The sequence below is a fragment of the Microcaecilia unicolor genome, chromosome 7 (genome assembly GCF_901765095.1).
Source record: "Microcaecilia unicolor chromosome 7, aMicUni1.1, whole genome shotgun sequence".
In the NCBI taxonomy this organism is placed as follows: domain Eukaryota; kingdom Metazoa; phylum Chordata; class Amphibia; order Gymnophiona; family Siphonopidae; genus Microcaecilia; species Microcaecilia unicolor.
Window position 1 is genome coordinate 217,940,842 of NC_044037.1, and position 24,236 is coordinate 217,965,077.

General features: G+C 37.0%; 1 protein-coding gene across 1 annotated transcript in view; it reads left to right on the forward strand.

Moving 5' to 3' along the window:
• The window catches only part of TTN (titin), a 470,266-nt gene that overhangs the window by 122,202 nt on the left and 323,828 nt on the right, over nucleotides 1-24,236 (forward strand). Inside the window, exons 47-83 of the mRNA XM_030210848.1 lie at nucleotides 19-297; nucleotides 1,309-1,587; nucleotides 1,683-1,961; nucleotides 2,081-2,365; nucleotides 2,482-2,760; nucleotides 2,862-3,143; nucleotides 3,239-3,517; nucleotides 3,616-3,894; nucleotides 3,987-4,265; nucleotides 4,374-4,661; nucleotides 4,767-5,045; nucleotides 5,196-5,477; nucleotides 5,570-5,848; nucleotides 7,355-7,633; nucleotides 7,749-8,027; nucleotides 8,143-8,430; nucleotides 8,741-9,019; nucleotides 9,228-9,509; nucleotides 10,424-10,702; nucleotides 11,095-11,376; nucleotides 11,508-11,786; nucleotides 11,890-12,177; nucleotides 12,364-12,642; nucleotides 12,750-13,028; nucleotides 13,128-13,406; nucleotides 13,510-13,797; nucleotides 13,963-14,250; nucleotides 16,932-17,213; nucleotides 19,513-19,791; nucleotides 19,897-20,178; nucleotides 20,305-20,583; nucleotides 20,669-20,956; nucleotides 21,128-21,406; nucleotides 21,507-21,785; nucleotides 21,883-22,161; nucleotides 22,307-22,594; nucleotides 22,746-23,033. Coding sequence (XP_030066708.1) covers nucleotides 19-297; nucleotides 1,309-1,587; nucleotides 1,683-1,961; nucleotides 2,081-2,365; nucleotides 2,482-2,760; nucleotides 2,862-3,143; nucleotides 3,239-3,517; nucleotides 3,616-3,894; nucleotides 3,987-4,265; nucleotides 4,374-4,661; nucleotides 4,767-5,045; nucleotides 5,196-5,477; nucleotides 5,570-5,848; nucleotides 7,355-7,633; nucleotides 7,749-8,027; nucleotides 8,143-8,430; nucleotides 8,741-9,019; nucleotides 9,228-9,509; nucleotides 10,424-10,702; nucleotides 11,095-11,376; nucleotides 11,508-11,786; nucleotides 11,890-12,177; nucleotides 12,364-12,642; nucleotides 12,750-13,028; nucleotides 13,128-13,406; nucleotides 13,510-13,797; nucleotides 13,963-14,250; nucleotides 16,932-17,213; nucleotides 19,513-19,791; nucleotides 19,897-20,178; nucleotides 20,305-20,583; nucleotides 20,669-20,956; nucleotides 21,128-21,406; nucleotides 21,507-21,785; nucleotides 21,883-22,161; nucleotides 22,307-22,594; nucleotides 22,746-23,033 — 10,419 coding nt within the window. The remainder of the gene's footprint in view (nucleotides 1-18; nucleotides 298-1,308; nucleotides 1,588-1,682; nucleotides 1,962-2,080; nucleotides 2,366-2,481; nucleotides 2,761-2,861; nucleotides 3,144-3,238; nucleotides 3,518-3,615; nucleotides 3,895-3,986; nucleotides 4,266-4,373; nucleotides 4,662-4,766; nucleotides 5,046-5,195; nucleotides 5,478-5,569; nucleotides 5,849-7,354; nucleotides 7,634-7,748; nucleotides 8,028-8,142; nucleotides 8,431-8,740; nucleotides 9,020-9,227; nucleotides 9,510-10,423; nucleotides 10,703-11,094; nucleotides 11,377-11,507; nucleotides 11,787-11,889; nucleotides 12,178-12,363; nucleotides 12,643-12,749; nucleotides 13,029-13,127; nucleotides 13,407-13,509; nucleotides 13,798-13,962; nucleotides 14,251-16,931; nucleotides 17,214-19,512; nucleotides 19,792-19,896; nucleotides 20,179-20,304; nucleotides 20,584-20,668; nucleotides 20,957-21,127; nucleotides 21,407-21,506; nucleotides 21,786-21,882; nucleotides 22,162-22,306; nucleotides 22,595-22,745; nucleotides 23,034-24,236) is intronic.

Sequence of the window (24,236 nt, forward strand, 5' to 3'; positions counted from 1 at the left end):
TATTTAATGCTTTTATAGAACCTCCTTCTTTTACCAAAACTCTTGAACCAGAAGAGATAGTAAGAGGATCGAATGCCATTCTTCAATGTGAGATTGCCGGTACTGGACCATTTGAAATTAGCTGGTACAAAGATAAAAAGCAGATCCGAAGTAGTAAAAAATACAGGCTGACATTTCAGAAGTCTCTTGCTGGTATGGAGATTTCTGCATTCAATAGTGCAGATGTTGGGCAATATGAGTGCACGGTAGCTAATGAAGTTGGAAAGTGCTCCTGCGGTGCCACATTCAAGTTGAAAGGTTAGTAGAAAAATTGAACTATTTTTATAATAAATTCTATTGTCAAACATTTTTGACATAAACAGAATTTTTCATATTTAGTAACATAATAGATTTTAGCAGATAAGAACCAATTGGCTTGCCCATTTTGCCTTGTTGATCCTACCTACAATCTCTAACTGAGGCCATCTCCTAGCTGTCTGCTGTACTAACTTGACCAACTGCAGGTTATAGATGCTTATCTAAAACAATTTTTGGTCACCTCTCTTTGGTCCTATATAATTCTGGGTAGATGAGAATGGAAGTTTTCATATTTAAACCAAGGCCTCCACATCCAATTTCTCTCTTTTCTTTTTCGTTGTTTTCTTATTTTTAGAAGCTGATGCACTGATTTCCCTTGGGCTAACAGTTCATTCCTATGAAAGTTTGCTATGGATACAAATAAGCTCTGTTGTAAACTTTCATGAGAAACTTAGCTATGAGGAGATTGTCAAAAAAGATAACTAAACCTGATTGACTGTGTGCAACATTTTACTATTTGCAAAGTGGTAAACTTTTGAACTTTTTCACAGTTGGGGCTTCATATAAATAAAACAAGCAAGGCCCTGAAATTTGCAAATTTAATAAACAAAAAAAATTGCAAGTTTATACATGTAGTTTGTAGTTCTATCTTGCTGATTTTCTTTTTATAGTTTTCTCTTGCTGGCTGCTTAATAGCTCTGATCTCATTACTGAAATTAGAAATCTGTTGACTCCTCTGTCCTTTGAAGAACTAAATCTGGTAATCCAAATTAGGGAAATACTTGTTTGTTTATTTTTTGAATAAAACACTTTTCTTTGATCCAATCTTGCTTGTGCAACACTCTAAGGCAATAGAAAAAAAATCTTTGGAAATCCATACCATTTATTTTTAGTCTGTTCTTATGGATAGCACAAAATACTCTTTCTGATCAGTAGCTAAATATTATAAATACTGCTATCTGCATTCATGAACATCTTAAACTATGAGTTTCTTTCTTTCCCTTGAATTAGAACCACCATCATTTGTGAAGAAGATAGAAAACATCGCTGCACTAATTGGAGACGTTGTTACCTTACAGTCAGTTGTAAAAGGCTCAGACCCTATTTCTGTAACTTGGATGAAGGAAAAAGAGATTGTCAAGGAAAATGACAAAGTCAAAATAAGTTTTGAAAATAACATTGCAACTCTGCGTATCACTAGTGTACGGAGTCATGATGCTGGCAAATATACATGCTTGGCAGAGAATGATGCAGGAAGCCAAACATGTTTTGGAGAGTTAACAGTTAAAGGTTAGTGTAGGAACGTTTGAAATATCTATTCTGCTATGTATACAAAAATAAATTTGTTGATCCGATTTCCTAATAAACTTTTAATTTTATTATAGAGCCTGCCAGTATAATTGAGAAAATGGAACTGATTCAGGTTACAGCAGGAGATCCATCAACACTGGAATGTACTGTGGCAGGGACTCCAGAACTTAAAGTAAAGTGGTACAGACATGGGAAAGAAATGGTTTCCAGTAAAAAGTACAGAACAAGTTTTAAGAACAACATAGCAAACATAAAATTTTATTCCGCTGAATTACAAGATAGTGGTGAATACGTTTTTGAGGTTTCGAATGACGTTGGCAGTAGCAGTTGTGAAATCACTCTTACTGTGTTAGGTTGGTATCCAATTTTGTAAATCACAATATTTTGTATATTTAAAAAAAAATCTCAATTTAACTCAGGACTTATATTAACTGTTTTATATTCTGTTCTCTTTCTATTCTATCATAAACAGATCGTACTGTTGCCCCATTGTTTATAAAACCAGTACGAAATGTTGAGAGTGTAGTCAGTGCCTCAAGTCGTTTTGACTGTAAAGTCTCCGGCTCCCTTCCTATGAGCATTTCCTGGTTTAAGAATGAAACAGAGCTTATTGGTGAAAAATACAAAATGTCATTTGTGGAAGGCTCTGCTTCTTTGGAAATATATCATCTCAACATGAATGATGCAGGAATTTACACCTGTAGAGCTACTAATTCTACTGGAAGTAAAGAAAGCAGCGGCACACTAACTGTGAAAGGTTTGATGGATATTTTCTTATCTCTTCTTTATTTATTTATTTATTTGTTAGGTTTTTCCCACATATATATATATATAATGATATTTTTGCTATTTTATTTTCTTAATTAAATTTAGAACCACCAAGCTTCATCATAACACCTGATTCTCAAGATATATTACCGGGATCTACAGTATGTTTAAAGACTACGTTTAAAGGAACAGCACCACTGACAATCAAATGGTTTAAGGCTAATGAAGAACTTGTAACTGGAGGTGCCTGCTATATCACAAAGGAAGTCTTTGGAAGTTCATTGGAACTCTATGCAGTGAAAACTTCAGATTCCGGGAATTATCTTTGCAAAGTCAGCAATGCTGCTGGCACAGTTACTTGTACCGCAAACGTATTTGTCAAAGGTTTGCATCACTTTTCTTTGTCATCCTCTGACTTATTTCTTCATAAATTCTTTTTGGTTTCCTGCTCTTTCTTTACCTTATTACATTTCTTAAATCTATAGAACCTGCAACCTTTGTTGAGAAGCTAGAGCCTACACAATTGCTAAGACAAGGAGATTCTGCTCAGCTGGAGTGTAAAGTTACTGGCACACCCAAGATTAAAATTAAATGGTTCCAGAATGATAGGGAAATTCATGAGAGTGAAAAGCACAAGATATCTTTTCTGCACTCAGTGGCAGTACTCAAACTTATAAATGTTGCTGTTGATGACAGTGGTGAATATGTTTGTGAAGCACAGAATGAAGCTGGCACTGATACTTGCAGTAGCACTATCACCATTAAAGGTTGGTTTACAGTTTGTTTTTCCCTTTTCACATTGCAGTAGAATTCAGAAGTTCCTTCCACAGTGATTAAAATGAACAACTTCTTTTTGCTTTAGAACCACCTACTTTTGAGAAAGAGTTTGAACCAACTGAAGTATTGAGAGACTCAGATGTTGTTTTGGAGGGTATACTGACAGGCACCACTCCATTTGAAGTATCTTGGTTCAAGGACAACAAACCAATTAGAAGCAGCAGAAAGTACAGAACAACTGCACAAGAGTCCTTGGTTAGCCTAAATATCATCAGATTTGATTCTTCTGATGTGGGTGAATACCAGTGTAGAGTATTTAATGACGTTGGAAGCTGCCTTTGTGGTTCTGAGGTGACTTTGAAAGGTTAGTGGAATGTAGGAAAACATTTTGACATAGCATGTTTTAAGAGAACTAAAACTAATGTTTACTGAGAATATATGACTTTTTTTTCTCTCTGATAGAGCCCCCGTCATTTATAAAGAAGGCTGAGAGCGTTAGTTCATTGATAGGAGGAATGATTAACTTCCAATGCGTTGTTAAAGGCTCCTTGCCAATCTCTGTGTCTTGGTTGAAAGACAGTGATGACGTAATTGAAGACAACAACATAAAAACAATATTTCAGAACAATGTTGCCTTGCTCCAGATTAGAGGTGTTGAAATAAGTCATGGTGGGAAATATTCTTGCCAGGTGAAGAATGATGCAGGGATGCAAAGGTGCTCTGCCATGCTAACTGTAAAAGGTTGGTTTTCTTTGACTATGAATTTAACATTAGTAATCCAAATTGTAGTTTTCTGTGAGCACTTAATACATATATTCTTGTGTTTACCACAGAACCAGCAACAATTATAGACAAAGCTGAGACTATAGATGTCACTGAAGGAGATCCAGCAGCCCTGCAGTGTAGATTTTCAGGATCAAAAGAAATTAAGGCTAAGTGGTTCAAGGATGGAAAGGAATTGGTATTTGGACCCAAATATAAAATCAGTGCTACTGATACAACTTCTATCTTAAAGCTTGTATCTACGGACAAAGGAGATAGTGGAGAATATACTTTTGAAGTTCAAAATGATGTTGGTCAAAGCAGCTGTAAAGCTTCCATTAATGTATTAGGTTTGTATTAGTTGGTTTCTCTATAAGTAAATTATGATTACTTCTTTTTTTTTTTATGTAATTGAACAAATGTAAACTGATATCATATTTTTGCTCTGTGTTGCTTAGACCTTATCATACCACCTTCATTCATCAAAAAATTAAAGAAAATGGACAGCATGAAAGGATCTTTCGTTCATCTTGAATGTATAGTGTCTGGTTCACATCCAATATATGTGAAGTGGTTGAAAGATGATCAAGAAATATTGGCCACTGAAAAATACAAATATTCTTTTCATGAAAATATTGCCTTTCTGGAAATTGATCAACTTGAAGCCACAGACAGTGGAACTTATACCTGTTCTGCAACAAATAAAGCAGGAAGTAACCACTGCAGTGGATATTTAACAGTTAAAGGTCTGAACTTGTATTATTATTCTCTTGTGAGAGTTGCTTGGGCTGCAGTTTGGGTGGTCATGATTCTTAAATATTCTTTCCTCTTTTTTTCTTTCACTTGCATAGAGCCTCCATATTTTATTGAAAAGCCAGAGTCACAAGATGTTTTACCTGGTTCTAGGGTCCAGTTCAAAGCTTATATGAATGGGACCCCTCCTATGATAATAAAATGGTTTAAGGAGAGCAAAGAACTTCATTCAGGAGCAGCTTGGTCAGTTTGGAAAGATGAATCATCAAGTATTCTAGAGCTGTTTTCTGCAAAAGTTTCTGATTCAGGAGGCTACACCTGTCAAATCAGCAATGATGTTGGCACAATATCTTGCAAAGCAACACTGTTTGTTAAAGGTCTGCATCTTTTGGAAACATTTTTTTTCATCTTATTCCTATTTTCTATGTAAAATGAAAGGTTTAATCTTACTCCTGTTTTGAATGTGAAATGAAAGATTCAAAGTATATTTTAAACTAAATGAAACTTGCATTTTTGTTCTTATTTAGAACCCCCACGTTTTCTTATGAAACCTAGTCCAGTAGTATTGCTGAGAAAAGGAGAATCTACATACTTGGAATGCCACATTACAGGGACCCCTGAAATCAAGGTTACTTGGTATATGGATGGCAATGAAATAGCTGCTGGTGATAAGTACAGAATATCATTTGTAGATGGTTTTGCCACTCTTGAAATTGTCGATTCTAACGTGGAAGACAGTGGGACTTATGTTTGCGAAGCTTCCAATGAAGCTGGTAGTGAGAGTTGCAGCAGTGATGTAAATGTGAAAGGTTAGTTATTTCAGCTTTTGTTCACATAGGAAGTATGTTTCATTGTTCATTTTTAATAAGTGACCTTTTACTTTCATTTTGATTTATTTTAGTGCCTCCAACCTTTAAAAGAAAGCTGGAACCTGTAGAAGTAGTTAAATTCAGTGATGTGATGTTAGAGTGTGAAGTTAGAGGTACCCCACCATTACAGGTGTCATGGCTCAGGAATAACAAGGAAATTCGAATTGGTAAAAAATATACAGCTACCCAAAAGGACTTGGTATATAATCTTCACATACTGAAGTGTGATTTTTCAGATGCTGGTGAATACCAGTGCATTATTTCCAATGATGCAGGCCGCTGTTCTTGCACAACTACTGTCAGTTTGAAAGGTTAGTTACAATAAAATATATGCATATAAGCATTTTGAATGACCGGTCTATATAGGTGTATGGCCTCACAGTTTTATCATGCTTCTTTTGGTGTTTCTAGCTCAACAGGAAGCAGGTAAAAAAAAGCCTGGCTCTTCTCACAAACCTTTAATACATGTGGTGACTGACTAAACACTCACTTTGCACCTGAACTAGCTTGCTCCACGCCCTGTAACTTAGACCAGATCCTCATATCTTGTTTAACTGTACAAAGATTTTGCCTTGAGTTTAGCCACCCATCTATTATTGACTCTGTAGTACCCTTCTTATCCCATCTATATATTTGTACTTGGCCCTTCAGCTACATAGAAAAGCATTAGCATCATATCTATAATATTTGAATGTTCTATTGCGTTGCATATTAGGTGTTTCATTGGTATTATGCCTACAGTGTATTATATCATATTATTTGAATATTCTTCCATGCTTAACATACATAAGTGCATAAGAATAGCCATACTGTGTCATCTAGCCCAGTATCCTGTTTCCAATCGTGGCCAAGCGAGGTCACAAGTACCTGGCAGAAACCCAAATAATGGCTATCTATTATGGTATTGCTTGTATAATACTGACATCATATTTCCAAGTTTTCCTCATTTGGGGGCCCTTTTACCAACCAGTGGTAAAAGGTGGCCCACAGTGTCATTGACGCATGGGATTGCCATGCTTTGAGGCCACATTTTACCGCTGCCAGTAAAAAGACCTTTTAAAGGGCCAGTAAATTGCTGTGCAGTAATTTGAAAATTGCTGCGTGGCCATTTACTGCCAGGTGCTGCCTGGTTACCACTAGGCACACCCCCTGGCGCTAGAAAATACAAGTATTTTTTCTATTGCCAGAAATGGTGTGCAGGAGACCCAGAATTACTGCGGGACTCCTGAGCGAGCCAAGCAGTAGAGCCGAATGACTGCCGGCACATCCCCTACCACCCTTTGGCAAATGGGTCATTTGACTTGTTAAAAATTGTAAGTTTTATGTTAAACTGGGCCTGCTAAACACCGCCTTGGGTGAATCTGTTCACAAAGGTGGTTAATAAATCCCAATAAATAAATAGGAACAGGCTTTAACTGAATCTACAGCACCATGAACTTTCATTTAAAACGATCATGAACTTTGCCATTTTTAACCCCTCTTATCTAGCCCAAACATCATGACAATAGCCCTCAATTAGGTCTGCCTTACCATTGGCTCCCTCTGGCTGGTAAATTTTACCATTACATGATGACTGGGACTACTTTCTTCTGGAGGGTTGTGAACACGGTCTTTAGAGTGTCCCCAGCTCTGAACAGCCTGAAAAGCAGTCTGTGAAACCAAATCCACATTTCCTGTATGTCAGCATGCAGCATTTCCATTGAGACATTGGGCTAGCACCAAGAATATGTATTATTTGTGTGGTACATTTGCAGGAAAGCTAATTTCAGAAAACCAGTAATTATAACATTATTTTTATGTGACTTCATCAAAAACAGATCCACCATCATTTATAAAGAAGATAGAAAACGTCACTACTGTTTTGAAAAGTCCAGCTGTTTTTCAGTGCTTGGTGGCAGGTTCTCATCCTTTATCTGTATCATGGATAAAAGATAATAAAATAATAGAGGAAGATGACAACATTATTATTTCATTTGAAAACAATCTGGCTACTTTGCAAATAGCAACTGTTGAAACTGTCCACACCGGAAGATACATATGTCAGGCTACAAATGATGCAGGACTTGAAAAGTGCTTTGCATCTCTCATAGTTCAAGGTTTGTGAATCATATAGTTATACATTTATTTCATGATAATTCTAGAATAAACTGGTATGCCATTTTTTACAGATTATAAGGAAACTATTAATACAAATATTTACTCTTACTGCAGAACCTGCTACAATCATAGAAAAGGCCAAGTCGGTCAAAGTGACTGAGCGAGACCCAGTGACCCTGGAATGTACCGTGGCTGGAACGCCAGAACTTCAAATTAAATGGTTTAAGGATGGCAGGCAGCTCATGCCCAGTAGATATTATGCAATGGGTTTTGAGGATAATGTTGCCAGTTTCAGGATTCACTCAGTAATAAAGGAAAACAGTGGTGAATATACTTTCAAGATTGAAAATGAATATGGAAGCAGTAGCTGCACAGCTCTCTTGTCAGTACTAGGTTTGTACCTTGCTTTTTACTCAGTTGTCTATATAAGATCTTATAGTTATTCACATGTATTTCTGAAAGAATGCAAGAAGATAATCGATGTGCTCTACCAATTTTTGTTGGACAGATCAAGCCATACCTCCATCGTTTACCAAAAGGTTAACAACAATGGACAAAGTTCTTGGATCTTCTGTTCAAATGGACTGCAAACTTTCTGGTTCACTTCCTATTACCGCTAAATGGTACAAGGATGGAAATGTGATCTCCGACAGTGCAAAATACAGGATTGTATGCCATGAAACTACAGTGTCATTGGCGGTTAATAATCTTGAGCTGACTGATACTGCAAATTATACTTGCAAGGTCTCAAATGTTGCAGGACATGATGAATGCAGTGCCATCTTAACTGTAAAAGGTTTGGAACTCTAAGCTTTCATGCCTCTGAAATTGCTGCAGCAATAATATCACAAATATATTTTATCAAAATTTCAAGACTAATGAGTACCTAAATCTTCTGCTTAACATATTTCTTAGCATTTAAATTGAACCAGCGTTTATCTTTCTTTGGAATTTCATTTTCCTCAAGAAGTATTTACTAACTTAAAATTAATATGAAATGTTTTGCTTGAGCTTCCTTTTTTTCCTCTTTGTTTTGCTAAAACCTTTTTTAAAATGTCACTTGCTAAAAGTTTAATATAAAAAATATTCTTTCTTAAAAACTATAGAGCCACCAAGCTTCGTTGAAAAACTTGAAGACCAAAAAGGTATACCAGATTCTTTGGTGGACTTTAAGGCAGTAGTAAGAGGAACTCCACCCTTTACAATAAAGTGGTTCAAAGAAAATGTGGAAATTGTGTCAGGACCCAAGAGTTTCTTTGGGATAGAAGGATCAACAGGTTTCTTGAATCTCTTTTCTGTGGATGTCTCAAGGAGTGGAAAATACACTTGTGAGGTTACCAATGATGTTGGTAGCGCTTCTTGTACTGCAGTCTTAGTTGTAACAGGTGCGGGAATTTAATTACTCTCTCTTTTGTTGATTTGAAATTCCACTTTTACATGTCTTCTACAAAACAATTGTTTGCCCTTGATGTTAAAATTTGTGGCAGCATGGGTTATATTTCCCTCACAGAGGCAACCAGTCTTTGTACAAATTTATGAAGTTTACATTATTTTTCTTCTTGATCCAAATTATTCTCTTTTTTGACTTCATAGAACCTCCAAAATTTGTCAAGAAGTTAGAACCATCAAAAATAGTAAAACAGGGAGATGCAACAAGACTTGACTGCAAGATAAGTGGATCCCCAGAAATAAAAGTTGTGTGGTACAGAAATGACAATGAAGTAAAAGCAAGTGAAAAATATAACATGACATTTGTGGATTCTGTGGCAATACTTGAAATTAACACCCTCAGCACTGAAGATAGTGGAGATTACACATGTGAAGCTCATAATGATGCTGGTAGTGCAAGTTGCAGTACTAAGCTTGTCGTAAAAGGTCAGAAATCATTCTTCCCTATGTATTTTCAATTTTCTTCTTTTTGCTATACTCTTGCAGTCATTGTTCCAGATATCCCAGAGTTCTATCCCTGGGGATTCTCTTCCCTATCACTTTACACCCTCCTGTCCTTTTCCCTGGCACTTTCTACCCCCCTGTCCTTCTCCCTGGCACTTTCCACCCCATCATTTATCATTCCTACTTCTCTATTCCCTCAGCTTCCATTCCCCTCATTTCTCTCATTGTTTATCATCTATCATCTTCCTCACTTTCCAACCCTCTTCTTCATATTCCATCTTCCCCTCCTCTTTTCCTTAATTTAATGTAAATAATGATTTTGTTTGTGGTATTTTTGTTGGTATCTCTTTGCTTGTTTGATGTTATCCTTTTTATTGAATTCTATAAAAAGACATATTTTTAGTTTTTTTATTTTTCCTAAAAATTGTGCTTTCTTAAAATGCATAATTCAAAACAAACCCTATAAACTAAAACACAGCTTTTTGATGTACGACCTATATTACACAGTCAACCATTGATGTAGCTCTCCAGAAAATCATAACTCAAAAAGTTTTATCTACTGTTCAACCCAACAACATTCAAAATCATGAAGATATGAATACCATTTTTAAATATATTTTATACCTGAGAATTTATGCAATTTCTTTTAGCCCACGTGGTTTCTTTTTGGGCCCTGCTTACTAAGCCTTGCTGTAAGCGAGCTAACATTTTTAGCACATGCTGAAATTAGCATGCGCTAATGCTACAGACACCCATATATTCCTATGGGTGTCTCTAGCATTAGCACACGCTAAAAACACTTGCACGCCTTAGTAAACAGGGCCAATAGTTTCTTATGTTTTTTTAATTAATAGCCAGTTAATTAATTCTAAATGAAATTGCTTTTTCTTTTGTAGAACCTCCTGTATTTAGCAGGAAGCCCAGTCCAGTGCAAATAATTAAAGGTGCTGATGTTAGCCTTGAATGTGAACTTCTGGGAACACCACCATTTGAAGTTACATGGTATAAAGATAAGAGACAACTCCGAAGCAGCAAGAAGTACAAGGTTACTGTGAAAAATCTCTTTGCCAGCATTCATATTCTTAATGTTGAAGCTCCAGATATTGGAGATTATCATTGCAAGGCCACAAATGATGTGGGAAGTGACAATTGCATTTGTACTGTTAAGTTAAAAGGTAAGTATTTGTACAGATGGGCTGTACTGAATATTCATATTTAATTTGATTTGGCCCTGAATAGTGCTCCAAATATGTTATAAATAAATAAATAAATACATATGTGATTTAAATTCAAATATGAATAATCCAGGGCTGTTTTTTTAGTCTGTAAACCGCTTGGTTCAGTTCTCAGTTACAGCAGTATAGCAAATTTGAATAAAGAATATTAGTAGTCATATTCAGACAAATAATATTTTTCATTATCCATATTTGGCCAATTAGTAAAATATGCTATTCATTACAGCTCTAGTTCAGATAAATCTTTAACGATTCATTTATGTACTTTTATTCTTTTCCCCCCAAAAAGAATGTTTGATATGTTTACCACAACTGCATGTTCTTTTGTTCAGAGCCACCAAGATTTGTGAAGAAAGTTGAAAGCGTCACTGTAACTGCTGGACAAGCTGTTGAATTACAGGCAGTAATAGAAGGCTATCAACCAATCTCCGTTCTGTGGCTCAAAGACAAAGAAGACATTATGAGAGAGAGTGAAAATATAAGAATTTCATATACTGACAATATTGCAACTCTTCATATCGGGAAAGCAGAGGCAGCTAATGCTGGAAAATATATCTGTCAGATCAAAAATGATGCTGGAATGCGGGAATGTATAGCCAACTTGACTCTTTTAGGTTAGTAGCAAGAAAAATGAAAACAATGATGCACTGTTACAATTTATGGTAATACCGGTGAATAATATGGCATTCCGATTTTAGCACATGATTACTCATGTTTACAGAATGTAATTTGTATTTGATTTCAGAACCTGCAACAATCGTTGAGATGCCAGTGCCAATGAGAGTCGCTGCAGGAGAGACATGCATCCTGGAGTGTGTAGTGGCTGGTACTCCAGAACTTTCAGCTAGCTGGTTTAAGCATGGGAAAGAACTCACTAGCAATGAAAAATACAAAATTAGCTTCATCCACAGAGTTGCTATGATTAAAATTCTCTCTGCAGATAAGGGAGATATTGGGGAATACACCTTTGAAGTGAAAAATAATATTGGCAAATGCAACTGCACTGTGTCAGTGGATGTACTAGGTTAGTTGAATAATTTTAGTTCTGATATTCAGAATTGTTTTCTTGAAACATATTTGTATCCTATCTTTTAAAACAAAATGGAATTCTTACATTTTCTTAACAGATCGGATTATTCCTCCATCTTTTATAAAAAAGCTAAAAGAAATGAATGGTGTATTAGGCACTTCTGTGCTTATGGAGTGTAAAGTCTCTGGATCACCACCTATTTCTGTTTCTTGGTTTCACAATGGAAGTAAGATTTCCAGTGGAGAAAAATATGACCTCATCTTTTCAGATAACATCTCTGTTTTGAAAGTACATGCCCTGGAATCCACTGATGTTGGAAATTACACATGTCAAGCCAGTAATGTAGCTGGTTCTGATGAGTGCAATGCAGCCTTGACTGTACTAGGTCAGTACCTGAACACATTACAACCCTTGAGAAAAATAGCATGAAGTGAAAATCATTTTTGTTCACATTTTTTATTATTTTTTTCATCTATGAAATCTTCATTGAAGTGTGTCTTTTATCTTTATCAGTACAAAAATGAACATCAAATTTGCTGATACCCTGTTTTAATTTTCCATGTTTGTTTAGAACCTCCATCTTTTGTGAAAACTCCTGATCCTTTAGAAGTTTTACCTGGCACAAATGTAACACTTACAAGCGTCATAAGAGGGAGTGCTCCATTTAAGGTTAACTGGTTCAAAGGAAGCAGTGAATTACTGCCAGGAAGACAGTGCAACATTTCTTTGAAAAATTCAGTTGCAGTATTGCAGTTGTACAATGTAGAGCCCTTACAAAGTGGGGACTACACCTGCCTCGTAGCAAATGATGCTGGCAAAGATTCTTGTACAACACAACTCTTTGTGAAAGGTTTGTTTGGCTAGTTATTTCAGTGGCTTTACTTGCCAAATTTCAACATCCTTATGTGTATGTGGTTACAATATTTTTTTATTTTGCTTTCTTAATTTATATATTAGAACCTGCAACATTTGTGAAGAAAATTAATGATTACAGCATAGAAACAGGAAGACCCATAATTCTGGAATGCACTTATGTTGGTACCCCACCGGTTTCAGTTAACTGGGAGAAGAATGGCAGAGAAGTCACTCAGTCAGAAAGATGCAGCATAACTGCTACTGATAAGTCATGTATACTGGAAATTTTCAAGAATACAAAAGATGATGATGGAGAATACACTTGTCAGATAGAGAATGAGGCTGGACGGGATACTTGTCAAGCCCTTGTATCAATATTAGGTTTGTAAAATGATATTTCAAATTAATTTATAACTCTTACAGTAACATACACTTTTAGAATTAGAATTTTTTTACTGATTGTGTATATTTGTGTCATAGAACCACCTTACTTTGTTACATACCTGGAAACTGTGGAGGCAACAGTTGGTGATCCTACATCTTTACAATGCCAAATTGAAGGAACACCAGAAATCAGAGTGTCTTGGTACAAAGGAGATACAAAGCTAAGATCAACTCCAGAATGTAAGGTGTATTTTACAAACAATATTGCTTCACTAGTTTTTAGCAGAGTGGATAAAAATGACAGTGATGAATACACCTGCAAAGCAGAAAATAGTGTTGGATCAGCATTTTCAACAGCTCTGCTCACTGTTCAAGGTGAAATTCCTATCTCAAATTCTTAACATTTTCTTTTTTGCACTTCTGTGCTTAGAAAAACAAGTTACAGCAAGTAATGCATTTTTCATATGTTATCTTGCAGATAGAAAACTTCCACCTTCATTTGCAAAGAAATTGAAGGATATTCAGGAAACCGTTGGATTACCAGTTAAATTTGATTGTCGCATCAGTGGTTCAGTACCAATTGAGGTGTTCTGGTATAAAGATGGCATACTTTTAAGAGATGACCACAATATACAAACATCATTTATAGATAATATAGCTATCCTTCAGATTTTAGAAGCTGAGATAAGCTATGCTGGTCAGTACTCTTGCACAGCTTCCAATTTCCTTGGAAGTGCCTCTTCTAGTGCAAGGCTTACTCTTACAGGTTTGTTTCTTCTTTAATTTGCTTGTTTTGTTTGTTTGTTTTGTTTTGTTTTGTTGTACAACTGACCTGTTATTAAAGTGTGCTTGTTGTAGACTGAAATCTAGAGAATAGTGTGCTTCCTTGAAATATGATCGTATTTATTATTATGTTCGTTTTAACTTCTAGAACCCAGGAAACCACCTACATTTGATAAAAGAGCAGGATCTGTTGGTGTTATTATGGGCGAAAGTGCTGATTTTGAATGCCATATTTCTGGAACACAACCAATTAAAGTCACCTGGTTTAAAGATAACAAAGAAATACGAACTGGAGGCAACTACAAGATCACTTACATAGGAAATGTAGCCCACGTGAAAATTCTAAAAGTAGGCAAAGGAGATTCAGGCCTGTATGACTGTCATGCTAGCAACGATGTTGGAAAAGCTTCTTGTTCAGCTCAACTTAGCGTGCAAGGTATTCATATTAATTAATTCAACAGACATTTGTTAATTTTTTTTTCAGAATGAAAGTAGGTTCAGCATTCTGCAAAAGTCAAAAGGATATAACAAAATGAGTTCTGATTTATCATGTAATACCAAGTTTAACAGCGTTTGATCTATTTTATAGAGGTAGATCTCAAATGTCTTTAACTTATACATCACTGTCTAAAATTGACTAATTAGACTCTTTTACTAATTTGAAATACAGTTATATGGGACTGGTTTAGTGTAAAAACATTTGATTTCCTGCTAAAGCTGAGTTTAATAAAGCTCCATTTCTAAAATGATTTAGATTATATATTACAGAATGGAGGAATAGGCTAGCAGTTAGAACAGTTGGTTGAAAACCAGGAAAGCCAGGGTTCAATCCAAGCTTATCATATTAACACTTCTTGAGATATAGCTCATTGCCCTGGGGGGGGGGGCATTATCAATTTCGGCTACTGTTGATGTGTTATTTACTGTTAACCTAGTTATTAGTAACTAGGTCTCATTGCATAAAATGGGGCCTGTGCTCAGGGGCGTAGCCACGGGCGGCCCTGGACGGGCCCAGGCCCGCCCATCCAACATCCTGCTGCTGTCACTGCCTTTTCTCCCACGGCTCCGCCGGGTCTGGGAAGCAGCGTTCAGCAGCGTTGCCTGTCTGCCTTTTAAAATAATTAGTCTCCCTAGGCTCCGCTGCATTTACTTCTTCGCCCATCGCAAAGCGCTGCCGTTCGCACAGGCAGCTCCGCTCCCCTTTGCCGCGTCCATCTGGCCCTAAGTATCCACTACAGGAAGTGGATCAGAGAGGGCCGGATGGACGCGGCAAAGGGGAGCGGAGCTGCCTGTGCGAACAGCAGCGCATTGCGACGGACAAAGAAGTAAATGCAGCGGAGCCTGGGGAGACTAATTATTTTAAAAGGCAGGCACACAGGCAGGCAATGCTGCTGAACGCTGCTTCTCACCACGCTGGTGACTGGGGCAGGGATGAGACTTCTCAAGCCTTGGGGGCCTCCAGAAGATTCTTCAGCTGGCAGGGCCCGGAGATCCCCGCCATCCTAGGTATTTATCTTTATGGGAGGAGGATGGACAGAGAGGAAATATGTGGGTCATGCCCACCCAGTCCACCCCCAGGCCCACCCAAAAATTGAGTTCTGGCTACGCTACTGCCTGTGCTAAAATAACATGAGTTAGTGGAAAAAAACACTTTTTAATGGTAGCGCATATTGATACCTACAGCCCTCAAATGCAAAACATAGATTGTAAAAGCCATCAAAGGTAGAGAAATACTGTACCCACTCTAAATTCCCTTGCGGTCAGAGTAATCAAGTCCAAATTTAAAGGATTCAGTAATTCAAACCTATTCCCATAAAGACTCTTGATGGTCTGATTTAAATGGAATTCTTAAGATCAGTACTGGAGAAATGTAACAAAAAACAACCCTCAATTTCAATAAGGGGCCCTTTTACAGAGCAGCGGTGAGCCCAATACAGGCTTACCGCTCACTCTTCCAGGACTACCGCTGCCGGTGGTAGTCCCGCCCTGAGCGTTTGCCATTTCCAGAGGAAAAAGAACCCCCCCCCCCCCCCCCGCGGTAATCGGACATCGCAGCATGCTGCCCGGTTACCTCTGCGTGCTGCCCGGTTACTGCAGGGTTAGCGCAGGAGCCCTTATCACCACCTCAATGGGTGGCGGTAAGGGCTTCCTGCTGCATGGCCATGTGGTAGGAGTTATCTCACCGCATGGCCATTTTTTGAGGAGGACTTTTATAGGCTGCTGATAAAAGGGCTATGGTGCACAGGAAAAATGGTCCCCGTCACTAGCACAGGGCCCTTTTTCCCACAGCTTAGTAAAAGGACCTCTAAGACACAGATTTAAATATCCAAGGTATTGATTAGAAAAACTGATTTCCTAAGATATGCGGGATTCAATGGCAGTTGCAAATGACACATTCTATATGAGATAGCATGAGGTTATGAGGGCAGTTCTATAAAAGGGGGTCTGGAGGGTGTTTATGTGGAGCCTGTTCTATAAAGGAGAGTAGGCACCTACATTCCTTTATAGAATATTAGCATAATAGGTATATGCATGTGTATGTGGTTAGGCATGGGCACCTAGCCCAGAAGTATTACTGCAGTGATTGGGAATAAAGGCTTATGGCACCAGTCTCACAGCTTTGGTTTCAACTGAGCTGGAAGCCCAGAGGAGCAGGAGAAAGGGTCAAATTAAAAAAAAAATACAATTTGGGGATAAGAGGATTCACAAAGTATAATAAGATATAGGAATTATGCTTTTCTACAGCCACTACAAGTTAATTTAGACTGGTGATTTGTGTTCTGTTTCCTAGGATTTATTAAATTAAATACATTGTTAGAAAGAATGGAAATGGCAACTTCAGATATGCAAATCTGATTGTTGGAAAATGAGATCCTTACTGAGTATGCACTTGCAAATGGTTTTAAGCTCAGATGATAGGTGTCTTGGAGGCGTATTTTCAAAACACTTAAGTTACAGGGGCTCATTTTCAAAGCACTTAAACTTACAAAGTTCCATAGATTACTTTGAAAAAACACCTCATAGTAACCTATAAAACTTTGTAAGTCTAAGTGCTTTTTCTTGCATAAGCAATATATACATTTTCCTGGCAATCATATTTTCCCTTTGATTTTGCAGAGCCACCAAAGTTTGTTAAAAAGTTAGAATCTTCAAGAGTCGTGAAACAGGGTGACTTTGCTACCTTTGAATGCAAAATAAGTGGATCCCCAGTACTCAATGTTGTGTGGTACCAGAATGAAAACAAACTTCATGCCAGTGAGAAATACAGGATATCATTTGTGGATTCAGTAGCAGTGCTTGAAATTACTAATGCCAACGTTGAAGACACTGGAGATTATACTTGTGAAGTTTACAATGAAGTTGGTAACGCAAGCTGCAGTACAGCTGTGACAGTAAAAGGTTCACTTTTGCACTCCTTTTTATTGCCTTATTTTAATTTTTCTTTAAGTCTTGCACCTACTTTGATAACTGTGAATTTTTATACAAAGTTTAATAGAACTGCTAGGCTCATACAGCCAACATTCAGTCCTTAAAGCAGAGGCAGCAGAACACCTTTTGGTTGGAGGAGCCAAACAATCTTCATCCTCATCACAAAGTTCCCTAATTGCTGACACTGTGTTGGGCAAAATATGATAGGGCCTGGCCCCAATAGCCCACCTCATTCTGCTGCCTATGGCTTAAAGAATGAATTATTAAATGTGAAAATATATCCATAGGTGGATTAAAAACATAACACATTTTTTAATTTAAATTTTTATCAAGCAACAGCAACATAAACGTAAACATTAGATCATACAACAGAATAGTTTCCCCCCCAAAACCACATACGAACATAAGCGTTGCCATACTGGGACAGACCGAAGGTCCATCAAGTCCAGTATCCTGTTTCCAACAGTGACCAATCCAGGTCACAAGTACCTGGCAAGATCCAAAATAGTACAATACGTTTTATGCTGCTTATCCTAGAAATAAGCAGTGGATTTTCCCAAGTCCATTGTAATAATGGCTTATGGACTTTTCTTTAGGAAGAAATCCAAACCTTTTTAAACCCTGCTAAGCTAACTGCTTTTGCCACATTCTCTGGTAGTGCATTCCAGAGTTTAATTACTTACTGAGTGAAGAAATATTTTCTCCAATTTGTTTTAAATTTATTACTTTGTGGCATCATTGCATGCTCCCTAGTTCTAGTATTTTTGGAAAGAGTAAACAAGTGATCCACGTCTAATCATTCTACTCCACTCATTATTTTTTATACCTCTATTGGCTATCTTCATGTCATCCACAAAAAGGCAAACTTTTCCTTCCAATCCTTCAGTAATATCTCTCACAAATATATTAAACAGAATTGGCCCCAGCACCAACCCCTGAGGCACTCCACTACTCACCCTCCTTTTCTCCGAGCAGACTCCATGTACCACCACTCTCTGCCACCTGCCAGTCAACCAGTTTCCTATCCAGTTCAGTACTTTGAGTCCTAAGTTCAGCCCTCTCAGTTTATTCATGAGTCTTCTGTGAGGGACCGTTTCAAAGGCTTTGCTGAAATCCAAGTAGATTGTATCTAGCACATGTCCTTCATCTAGTTCTTTGGTCACCCAGTTGAAGAAGTCAATAAGATTTGTATGGCAGGATTTTCCTTTGGTAAAGCCATGTTGCCTCAGATCCTGTAACCCATTCTCTTCTACAAAGTTAACTATTCTTTCCTTAAGCAGTGACTCCATTATGTTTCCTACCACCAATGTGAGACTTACTGGCCTGAAGTTTCTCACTTCTTCCCTGTCTCTGGTGTTGTGAAAAGGGACCACATCAGTTCATCTACAGTCCTGAGGAACTTCTCCCATCTCTAAAGATCTATTAAATAAAGCCTTAAGAGGTCCCACCAGGACTTCTCTGAACTCCTTCAGTATCCTGGGATGTATCACATCCGGCCCCATAGTTTTGTCCACTTTCAGATTCTCAAGCAGTTTATAAATGCTTTCTTCCATGAATGGCACAATATCCATTCCATTCCCAGATACTCCTTCAGTAGCTGATCATGGTCCTTCTCCAGGATTTTCTTCCGTGAACATCGAAGAGAGGTATTTGTTTAGCATATACGCTTTATCCTCATCACTCTCCACATAGCCATTCTAAGTATCTTTCAGCCTACCAATTCCATTCCTATCTTTTCTCCTTTCTCCAGTATATCTGAAAAAGTTTTTGTCACCTCTCTTAACATCTTTAGCCATTTTTCTTCTGCCTGTGCTTTCACTAGCCATATTTCACTCTTCCCTTCTTTGAGTTTAATCCAATTATCTTTTCCATGATCCAAAGCCTCTTTTGCCCTTATTTTTTCAGCCACTTGTTTGGAGAACCATGCTGCTGCCTCACCTGTGACAGAGTAAGAAAGCTCCTTTAAATCAACGTCTTCTGTTTTGCTACCATTCAAAGAACATACCACTTTGTTGCTTTTACTGTGCTTCACTGCTGCACAATTTGCAACTCTCTCAAAATACCCAGTTTATCAAGTAGACTGCCCCAGAGCTTCAGCAAAATACAGCAGCCGTGCTGGGTGACATCGCTTCCTCTCAAACATAATGCCATTATAAATGAAGAATCACAAATGCTATATGACTGATAATCATAGCTGTTTAAAATGTGTTTTCTTATAATGTCATTTCCTTTCTAATTTTGTATACATTTCTTCTCTGTGTTTTTTTAGAGCCTCCTGTTTTTAGCAGGATCCCCAGTCCAGTAGAAACCCTTAAAGGTGTTGATGTTAATCTTGAATGTGAACTTTTGGGGACTCCACCATTTGAAGTTGCATGGTATAAAGAGAGGAGACAAATTCGAAGCAGCAAGAAGTTTAAAATCACCTCTAAAGGCCATCTGGCCAGTGTTCACATTCTTAACATTGAAGCTTCAGATATTGGTGAATACCAGTGTAAGGCAATTAATGATGTGGGAAGTGATGTCTGCATTTGTGCTGTTAAATTCAAAGGTTTGTATATGATCTTATATGCAGTATTCTTGGTTAAATTCTTTCTAGTTTATTCTAAACTATCTTTTATACAAACTTATCATTTTTACATCTTTTCTTCTTTAGAACCACCAAGGTTTGTAAGAAAAATAAGTGACATAACTACTCTTGTTGGGGACCCAACTCAAATGCAAGCAATAGTAGAAGGTTCTCAACCTATTTCTATTGTATGGCTTAAAGACAAAGGAGACATCATTAGAGAAAGTGAAAACATCAAGATTTCTTACACGGAAAACACTGCAACATTACATCTTGCAAGCACAGAACCAACTAACGCAGGAAAATATATCTGCCAGGTTAAAAATGATGCTGGAATGCGAGAATGTATTGCCACTTTATCAGTACTAGGTTGGTAACAGCAAAACCTAATTTTTTTTTTCAAAATAATCTTCATTAAAGAAACAACATTTAATAAGAAGGCACATTTGTGTTATTTTTGGTTTGGAGATGATTATGGTTTGTATCTCATTTCAGAACCTGCAATAATTATAGAGACACCAGAACCAACAAGAGTCACTGCAGGAGATTCTTGCTCCTTAGAATGCACTGTGGCTGGTTCACCAGAACTCACTACTAAGTGGTATAAGGATGGAAAAGAACTGACAAGTGACAACAAACACACAATTACTTTCTTGAACAAAGTTGCAACCCTTAAAATTCTTTCTGCAGAAAATAGAAGCAGTGGGGAGTATACATTTGAAGTGACAAACAGAGTGGGCAAAAGCAGCTGCACAGTCTCACTTGATGTCCTAGGTTAGTTTAAGTTTTGCATGACTTTTATAATGTTTCCAAATGTCTTTTTCCTCTTGAAACATATTTCTTACCCTTTCCTCTGCAGATCGCGTTATTCCTCCATCTTTCACAAGAAGACTTAAGGATGCTGGTGGTGTGTTTGGTTCTTCAGTTTCTTTGGATTGTAAAATTTCTGGATCTCCACCTATTACTGTTTCGTGGTACCATGATGGGCACAAGATTACTAGTGGAGAAAAATATGAGCTCACATTTAGAGATAATGTCTGTGTTTTGAAAGTGAATAGCTTGGAATCATCTGACATTGGAAATTATATGTGCGAAGCTTCCAATGTAGCTGGATCTGATGAATGCAGCACAATCTTGACTGTACAAGGTTAGTGGAGGTTGGAGGTGAAACTTTGTTAATAATATAATTAAAAATATCTTTCTGCAGTTTGTATTATTTATTTTCTTTCATAATCTTGATTCTCAATATGAAAAATACAAATATTCTAATTTCTTTTATTTGTTCTTAATTCTTTCTTCTATCTTTGTGTGCACACAGAACCACCCTCTTTTGTGAAGACACCTGATCCCTTAGAAGTTTTACCTGGCACAAATGTAGCTTTTACAAGTGTCATTAGAGGGACCCCTCCACTTAAGGTTAAATGGTTTAAAGGAAGTACTGAACTATTACCAGGAAGCACCTGTGACATTACATTGAAAGATTCATTTGCCGTACTGGAGTTCTACAGTGTAGGTTCAATCCAGAGTGGAGAGTACACATGCCTGGTAGCTAATGATGCTGGCAAAGATTCTTGCACAACACATCTTTTTGTTCAAGGTTGGTCTAATATTTTCAAGTAGCTGTAATATGCCTATAAGCATCTTGGAGCATCTATAAAACAGTATGTATTTTTTGTTACTTTCTTATTGTACAATAGAGCCAGCAAAGTTTGTGAAGAAAATGAATGACTACAGTGTAGAGAAAGAAAAGTCCATTGTATTGGAATGTGCATATATTGGTAGTCCTTCAATTTTTGTTACATGGAAGAAAAATGGCACTGAAATTACACAATCTGAAAAATGCAGCATAACAACAACAGAAAAATCTTGCATCTTGGAAGTTCTTAGTAGTACAAATGATGATGAAGGAGAGTACACTTGCCAGATTGAAAATAAGGCTGGACGGGATGCTTGTCAAGCTCTTGTTTCAATATTAGGTTTGTTTTCATCTTGTTTTCCATTTGATCACAGTTCTTTTAGCAATGTTTATTTAGGGGTGATCTTTATTGTTGATTGTGATCATTCATTCCTTAGAACCACCTTATTTTGTAACACACTTGGAACCCATGGAAGCAACTGTTGGAGACTCTACATCTTTGCAATGCCAAGTTGAAGGGACACCAGAAATCAGAGTGTCTTGGTACAAAGGAGATACCAAGTTAAGAGCAACACCTGCTTATAAAATGTACTTTCAGAACAATGTAGCTACACTGGTTTTTAACAAAGTGGATAAAAATGATAGTGGAGAATACATCTGCAAAGCAGAAAACAGTATAGGATCTGCTTCTTCAAAAACTCTGCTCACAGTTCAAGGTGAAAAATCTATTTCATATACTTAAGAAACTCATGGAAATATTTCGTTTTAACTTTCATAAAAATATAATCATTTATTAATAAAGAAAATATCAGGGCAGTATAGTTACATTTTGATAAATTGTTTCAACTTATTTTCTTGCAGTACGTAAAGTACCTCCTTCATTTGCAAGAAAAGTAAGGGACGTTCAGGAGACTGTTGGCTTGTCTGTCACCTTTGATTGCCGCATAAATGGTTCTGAACCTATTGAAGCCTTGTGGTATAAAGATGGTGCGCTTTTAAGAGATGACCATAATATACAAACATCATTCATAGATAATGTAGCAACTCTTCAAATTATGCAAACTCAGATGAACCATGCCGGACAGTATTCTTGCACAGCCTCCAATCCTATTGGAACAGCTTCTTCTAGTGCCAAACTCACACTCACAGGTTTGTTGACTGGACCTTTTTTGTCAATGTGATCTCTCTTTAAAATGCAAAGAACCTTTAAAAATGTCATCTTTCCTAACCATTTCTAATATATCATGTCTTATAGACATAAGATACATATATTTTATGATATTCCTTTTCATTTCTTTAGAACACAAGACAGCTCCGTTCTTTGATGTAAAACCTGTATCTATTGATGTTCCTCTGGGGGAATCTGCTGATTTTGAGTGTCATGTTACTGGAACAGAGCCAATTAAAGCCACCTGGGCAAAAGATAATAGAGAAATCCGTACTGGAGGAAACTATAAAATCACCTTTGTAGAAAACAGAGCTCACCTGAGAATTCTTAAAGTGGGCAAATTAGATGCTGGTCTCTACACTTGTTATGCCAGCAATGATGCTGGAAGAGACTCTTGTGTAGCACAACTAGGAGCACAAGGTATCTATTGTTAAAATAATAATTGCCGTCAATACACGATTTCGTAATGTAAATATTTTTAATATATGATGAAACAAAATTTATCTTTGAACTTTTCAACTATCCCATTTCAAAGTAGGTTGTATATATTTTAGTATAAAAGTTAAATAAATGGGAGTTAGTATCTTTTCAGTAAGTCTAGGCATTATATTGTTGTTTTGTCACTGATAGATAAAGGATGATGTGAATGTGTACTGTGATATGGTTTTCTAAAATATTTATTATAAGTTAGGATAGGCAGGAACCCCTCAACCCTCATTCACTTTAAGCGTGTCGTATACCATAAAGTGACTAGAAGCGAATTGATAACTAAATACATTAACATAATTTCATTTTGCCTGGATATTTGGGGCCTAATTTCCAGAGAGTTAGTTCATAAGCATAGGGTGGGAGAAACCCTTTTGAACTTAAGGTCATTGAACAATATTTATGCTGAAAATGTAAGCCATTGTTTTGCCTATATATTTTGTTTGCTGCTGTTGTATCAGGGATGATTTTGGTAGCATATTCATTTGATCCAACTGTGATATTATCACCTACAGATGTAAATATCAGTATTCTATAACAGAATCGCACAACAGATGCTTAAGAAAGTGTGCAGATTATGGAAGTCATTCTGTATAAAGCTGTCTAGTTTTAGGCAGCAAGAAGGTGCAGTGATGGTGAAATATTTGTTTATGTGTGACCTAATAAAGAATACTGACTAGTGGAAAAGTACACACTATGCTTTGATGGCATGTGCTTTGCCAGTGGGCATGTGTATGGGCAAAGAATGGGTAGAATGCACATGTACACACATAAAATATAGAATACTATAGTCTTCATGCATTCATATAGTACATTGATCTAGGCATAGGCATTCACACTAGCTTTAGGGCTGGAGTCAGTGGGTGCAACTAGATGTAAATGTGTTCTCTGCCACTTGCACTAGTATTCTGTAAAAAAAAAAGTAGGCACCTAATTTTCTTTATAGAACAGGAAAATAAGCATTTTAACCAGTAGCATTGAGCTACAAAGAGGTGGGAAAATGTGGGATACAAATGCAATAAATAAAATAAATAATAAATAACTACAGTAGGTGCCCTATAACAGCATTACGCTGTCTCTGTGCATCATATTTATCTGCCATCAGATTCAATGTATCCATACGCAGATACTCAGAAG